This window comes from Coenobita brevimanus, unplaced genomic scaffold (assembly GCF_032717465.1).
Source record: "Coenobita brevimanus isolate Jiangsu-jjx unplaced genomic scaffold, ASM3271746v2 jjx.HiC_scaffold_2775, whole genome shotgun sequence".
NCBI lineage: Eukaryota > Metazoa > Arthropoda > Malacostraca > Decapoda > Coenobitidae > Coenobita > Coenobita brevimanus.
Window position 1 is genome coordinate 10,001 of NW_027643736.1, and position 6,927 is coordinate 16,927.

At 41.8% G+C, this 6,927-nt stretch overlaps 1 protein-coding gene across 1 annotated transcript in view; it reads left to right on the forward strand.

Annotated features, from left to right (window-relative positions):
• Positions 1-3,907, forward strand: part of LOC145390054 (chymotrypsinogen A-like) — an 8,979-nt gene extending 5,072 nt beyond the window's left edge. The window contains exon 2 of the mRNA XM_080265131.1: positions 3,109-3,907. Coding sequence (XP_080121257.1) covers positions 3,109-3,907 — 799 coding nt within the window. The remainder of the gene's footprint in view (positions 1-3,108) is intronic.
• The last annotated feature ends 3,020 nt before the right edge of the window (positions 3,908-6,927 follow it).

The window sequence follows — 6,927 nt, forward strand, 5'->3', positions numbered from 1 at the left end:
TCATACATTGCAGTTGGTGGTAAAAGATAGCCTAAAAGATGCAGGACACTTAAATACTACACTCAGCAAAGCATCAAAATTGGTATCTTTTGTGCATAGGTCAACAATAGCCACAGATGTTCTGGAAGGAGAAAAAAAAATAGATCAGGTTGTGCCACTCGCTGGAATTCACAGGTGAAGATGATCAGATCTGTTTTGCGAGGGCCAGAAGAAAAGCTAAGTAGTTTGGATGGTGCCCCAACCCTTGGAGCATATGATCAAAATATTCTTCAAGATGTGCTAGAAATTTTTTAATCATTTGAGGAGGTCACTGACTGTGCCCAACGACAGAACTCTGTTTCCTCAAGTCTAGTTATTCCTTGTGTACGGGGGCTCAAGTTTCACCTAGAGCAGATGCAGTCAAAGTATAATAGTGCTCTGGTATTTGAACTGAGGAAGTCAGTACAGAAACACCTACAGCTGAATGAAGATCGAAAAATATATTAACTGGCAACCATATTTGAACCAAGGTTTAAAATGGATTGATGTTCTGAAGAGGAGGAAAAGGCGAACCTGAAGTCCTCTATCATAACTACAGCACAGTTTATGGCCAAAGAAGCTACAGTTCCTGCAAGTATGAATCCCGGCACAGAACTTCCAGAAGATAATCCAGGGCCCGGTTCAGGGAATTCTGAACCAAAGAGGAAGAACTGTTAAGTTTCATGGCCACCCCAGCTCAACAATCAACAGCTGTAACAGAGGTGCAGGAGTCCATTAATACTGAAATTCAAAGATACCTGAGTCAGCCATGCATTTCTGATGAAAGGGATGTAGCCTACTAGTATACTGAAAGGAGCACATGGAGACATTTCCAACTCTAGCAAAGATGGCACAAAAATACCTATCTGTCTCTGCTTCTTCTGCACCTGTGGAAAGGATCTTCAGCATCGCTGGAAAAATCTTCCTCCTGCACAGATATCAGCTTGCAGACAAGAATTTTGAGTCTATGATGTTTGTGAAATCCAGTGATAAGTCCTACAGGTAGCTAGTACAGTATTGGTAATGGTATCAGTACTTTGAAAAGCAAATTTGGATGACCAGTTAACTCTTACGTGCCTGGTGTATCCAGCTGAATGCCACTACCCATGGGGGCGGGGAGGGTTTTTTAATAAAAAGTTGAGAAATTTTCATGTGTTACTATCTATAAGCATTGGGGGGCGCGGTAGCACAGTGGTAGCGCGCTGGACTTGTGATCGGGGGATTGCAAGTTCGAGCCTCGCCCGGGCTGCCGTGCCGGTAGGGGTAGCTCCTTCTGTAACCCTAGCGGGGCTATATAGTCCAATACAGGGCTTAGCTCGGGGGAACACCATTTCTCCCATTTTTTATCTATAAGCATTGAAATTAACTGGATATTGTGCTGTACATATTCCAAGATTGACTTTCATATTGAACACCAACGATGACCTGACCACCATATTGTGTTGAGGTTTTGTCATATGGCCACTGGCGTGGCTAACTGCACTTTGGCCTATAAATACTAATTTGTCAGAACACGGCTCAGCAAACTGTTTTAAGATAAAAAGAGTTTGGTCAAATGTGGATTTTTGGTGTTCAAACAAGGCAAATAAATGTGTGATAACCTGCCCTGTAACAAGTTGCAAACTTTAACTTCTGTAATTGACAGTTTTAGAGCAACCACAAACGTTTCACAATGTGGGCATTAAATGCACCATCCACCTGGACCTCTCACAGGTTGAGCTTAGTACAGTATTTGTTAATGTTTAATTTTCCGACATTATTGCTTACTAGGCAAATCATTCAATTCAAACTAAGGAAATTATAATTTGCTTGCATATTTTTCTAAACTGCAAGTATCACACTTCTCGTTTATAGCGCAAATCTATTTTGTATTATTAACATTGGTATTATCAGTTAAACTAGAAAATTGACTAGAATTTGTCTCATTACCTTTACCTGCGAGTTGGCCCACTTCTGATCACCTTCACTCACAAAGCCCTATGGGCATCTCTTGCCGCCCTGTAGGTAGATCTTCACCTTCCTTAGGCGCTGTGGCCCGAGGTTCACTGTCTAAAATCTGAGAACTACACAGATAGGTACTTTTGGGGGGGGCTTAACTCTATTCATTTTAGTAAGATCACTGTATTATATTACCATAATATGCTTCTTCACTAGATATTTGTTACTGAAATTGAAATAAACATGTCTATAAAAAATAATAGATAATCTGTTGAAATGTACTTTTACTTAAGTACACTGTCAAGCACTTGGACTTAAGTACTAGGCAAATCTTCTGTACTTGTACTTTTCTTCAGTACTTGTACTTGTTCACAAGTACTGGCACATGTACTTGGACCCATGCCTGGTGTAATGTGTGGTGGGAGGGTGATATTGTGTGGTGTGGTATGTTGTGAGAGTGGTATGGTGTGTGGTGTGGAATGGTATGGTGTGTGGTGTGGCGTTGTTTGGTGTGTTGTGGTGTGTTGGGTGGTGTGGTGTGGTGTGGTATGATGTATGGTGTAGTGTGGTGTGGTGTGGTGTGGTGTGGTATGGTTTGGTGTGATGTGTGTGGTTTGGTGTGGTGTGGTGTGATGTGTGTGGTTTGGTGTGGTGTGGTGTGATGTGTGTGGTTTGGTGTGGTGTGTGTGGTTTGGTGTGGTGTGGTGTGGTGTACTTGGCTAAAGTTGCTGAAGTCTACAGGGGTGAAGCACATCATGTCTGAAGCATGCTAGTGCGTGACAGAGGGACGGGGTAGTTCCTTAAGATTCATCCCCATCTAAAAAATACATCAGTGCATTGAGTGTGTGTTTTTTTTTTTTCCCAGTCAGTGCATATTTTTCACTTAGACAACCACTAGTCGGTTTGTCTTCATCGAACAGAACTGGGGCACTCCCACAAATTGCATGCTAATTTGTGGTTGCATGAAATTCTGAGTTATGAGGTAGGAATGAGTCTCCCTGGTTGTTGGTTAAATCAACTGACTACAAGCGGCCATCAGCTACGCTGCAAGGGGCTAGGGACGTTCGTCAGGTTAGAATAAACACGTTGTAGTTGGCCTGTCTGCTACCTACAACTCTCCAGGTATTAACTAAGTCTTCTGTAATTCCTCAGATCAGGCACCACTCGTCCCCGACCTCCTACGTCTTCGCCACAGACAGGGCAGTGCGGCCTGAAAAATCCATCCAGGATTGTAAACGGCCAGGATGCTGGGCAGAACGAGTGGCCGTGGCAGGCAGCCGTTCGCAACAAGGTGATCAACGCGCTATTTTGCGGAGGAGTGCTGATTGCCGATCGCTGGGTAGTGACGGCTGCCCACTGCGCTGCACACTACCCCATGGATCAGATCTACGTCACACTTGGAGACCATTGGAGAGACCCGACCAGACCGACACGGTACACCATTACAGCGCAGGTCTCCAAAGTCATCATACACGAGGCCTACGACAGGCAGACGGTGAACAACGACATTGCTCTCCTGGAACTGAGTGAGACAGTGACCTACAGTAACGGCGTGAAACCAGTCTGCCTGCCCTGTTCCGTCACACCACAGAAACTCGAGGGACAGAACGGGATCGTAACTGGCTGGGGTGCGACGTCCTCTGGAGGATCATTCAGCGAGGTGCTACAGGAGGTGGAGCTTCCCCTGATGTTCACTGCAGACTGCCAAGGCTACCTTGGGAACGTCGTGACCTCAAACATGATCTGCACCTACAAGCACAACCACGATGCCTGCCAAGGAGATTCTGGAGGTCCTCTGGCTTGGAAGGGAGAAGACGGGAGGTATTATCTCGTGGGGGTTGTGTCTTGGGGCTACGGTTGCGCCGGTGTGGACACTCCCGGGGTATATGCTAAGGTCACCCACTACCTCGCCTGGATTCAGATAAAGACGGGTGTCATAAAGACTTTGTAGTTACTTGTAGAGAAGTATATTTTAGACTTGTGGTCGAGCGGCTTTTATATCTTGTAGTAGTTTCCCCACCAGATGTCATGTAGTGACGGGAGAGGTAAAGAATAGTATGGGACTATTTTTATTTGTCTTGGAAATATTAAACAGGTATAATAGTATAAGTCCTGGGTAGCTACCTCCCTGTCTCGCTATCTCTCTCTCTCTCTCTGTTCTAAGGCTAATCTCCGTCTCGACCTCTCTCTAGGGTCGCTTGTCTCCTTCTCAACTCTCTTTCCTAACATCTCGTGTAGTAGGGTGTGTGTGTCACGTATGTTCCTCATGGCAACAGAACTTTCTCACGAGAGGACTGCTGACAGCTAACTGAATCATCTCCTTACTGGCCGCTGTCGTCAGCTTTCCTCCGTGTAAGCGTTTAGCGCTGCTCGCTTCTCGCAAACACAACACCTTCTCATCATTTGACTTCCTGCTTCTATCTGTCTCTCTATCTATCTATTTATCTATCTATCTATTATGTAGTCCTATATTTGCTCGGCCGCGAAAAATGGCGTACCATCGACATTTAATAGTTATAATATATTAATACATACTACATACACATTATAATGAACTTATAAGCTAATTAAGTGAAATACATAATATTGTAAAGTAACATAATTGTATGAATATTGTATACATATATTATTCATAGTAAATAGTGATTATTCAGTAATATTACATTTTAAATAAGTTGAATACATATTGGAATAAATGCATTAAAGTAAATTATTTAACTGTAATACAGTATGTACTTGGGTTATTATAGTGAAATGCATACATGCAAGAATAAAAATAGTTTAAAATTAAGATTATTGTAAGAGTTATTAATATTTCATTCAAAGATAATGGTACTGGTTTGTCATATATGGGTCATTCTTCTTTGTGTTATTATTATTATTATTATTATTTTTTTTATTTTTTTTTTTTTATATATAATTAATACTATATACAAAATATATACACTTCATTCAGGGTGGTTAACTGTGATGTTAACTCTCCCCCCACTAAACAATGACTCCAAATTAGCAATTCTTGCATGCATTCTGTGCATGGCCAACAGCAATACTGCAACCACAATGCAGATAATTATAAAGACAGAAGGTGCTTGGCTATACACATAATATGGGTTGAACATACTCAAACTCAAACCTTCCCAGGGCTTCATTGTTTCATTGATCAGCTGCATAGTTTCAAACTTAGGTGAAGTCAGCTTAATACTTGTGCTCATGTTTAAGTCCATATCAGGCAGTGGGTGAAAATGTTTGTGTGTATGGTTGATAATGGCGTAGTGATTGATGGTGGAAAAAGTAGACATGGATGGTGTAAATACCGCACAGTAGTCTGGTGCTATGTATAATCCTGAGGCTGATGTATGAGATGGTGGTATATCTGGACAGACTATGTAAACTGATGTGTTATGAGGGAAATAAAAAAACTGCGAGTGTCCAATGCGTTGATGGTGTACAAGTTTATCTGGAGCAAAAGTGAAGTTGCAATGATGATGAATATTGTTATTGCTGATGATAGCCATTTCACAAGGGACCGTATCAGTAGGCTGAAACGTGAAAATGTACGCAGGACAAAGATGAACAGCATGTAAGGATGTGCGGCACTTTCGCTCAATCGTTGACTCACTTGCGAAAGTGACAGTGTCTCGTCTCTTGGAGACCATGATGAGTTCGGTGTCTGTGTTGATGTTGATGATGACTAAAGTGTTGTTGTTTCTATAGGGGAAGGGGTGTATTTGGTATACTGTGAACAGGTCTTCCGCGATGAATGGTACATGAACTATCACTGATGTTGGTGTTAGTGTTGCTTCCAAGTACGGGTAATATTGCATAAATTCCCTACTGCGGAACAATGGCTTCAATTTATGTTTATGTATGCCTTGACTAACTATCTGACGTAGCTCATGAACTGGGAGTAAGTCATTTGTGATCTTGCCATCACCAGCATTCGAAATTCCTTGCATAAGTGCCCTGAAATGATCTCTAGTGTTCTCTAATTGTAGTAGAATCGTGTCAATATGTTCTGTGATGATGGAGAAGTGCTGGAAAAGGGTAACGTTACCCTCTAAGTCATTTATTTTATCTATACTCTCGAGAGCTACGTTTTCTGCTTGTTTCAGATTTTTCACAATTGTTTTCATTGCTGAGTTCTGTCCTGTGATGAATTTATCTTGGTATGTTAGTACCTGAGCTATCTTATTAAATTTTTTGTTTATTTCTTTAAGGTCATCCTCTGTAGCCAATCCAAAGATGTTCCCAAGAATTGCGCCGCCCAGATCGAACAAACCGCGCTTTTTGGCGAGTACGTGTGATATTGTTCCTGTCGCTCAGCACCTCTGTTCCATAAGATGGGAGATCTTGGATCATGACGAGCATAGTTGACTTCGCCTGTTCTAGTTTCCATTTCGCTAACTTCACCATTTCATCCACTTCCTTGGTGATATGTGATTGTGAAACATAATTCCCTATCTTGAAGTCCAGAGTTCGCATCGGCGTCGCAAGTCTTTCTATATAAGTAGGTAAGTCATACAAGTAATCTAGACTTATTTCAGTACTCATGACGTCCTTAACGATTGTAGTCGTGGCCGTTGGAGCTATGAGGCATCCTTGTCGTACTATATGCTTGGGGTCTAGGTGCGCATATACCCTTACTATGTATAGGAGAATCCATAGCATAAGTCCCTTCATCGTAACCTACCGAAAAAAAAAATCTATTAATTTCCTATAAAGCTGTGGTTGATGATAGTGATGATGTGCGTTACGGTTGGCTGTTATTTCAATTATAGAAGGAGTTTAAATCGATATTTAATTCCCGTAAATGATGTACTGTAGATTTCATTGGAATAGTTGCACCTATGTTCGATTGTTTGGTATATGACCTTAATTTCTTTTTGTAATCATTGTTGTGTTCTTGCTTGGTTTCTTGAGGTACGTTCACCTGTTCGGTTGTATCCGAGGCTGAATAATTATGTGATAATT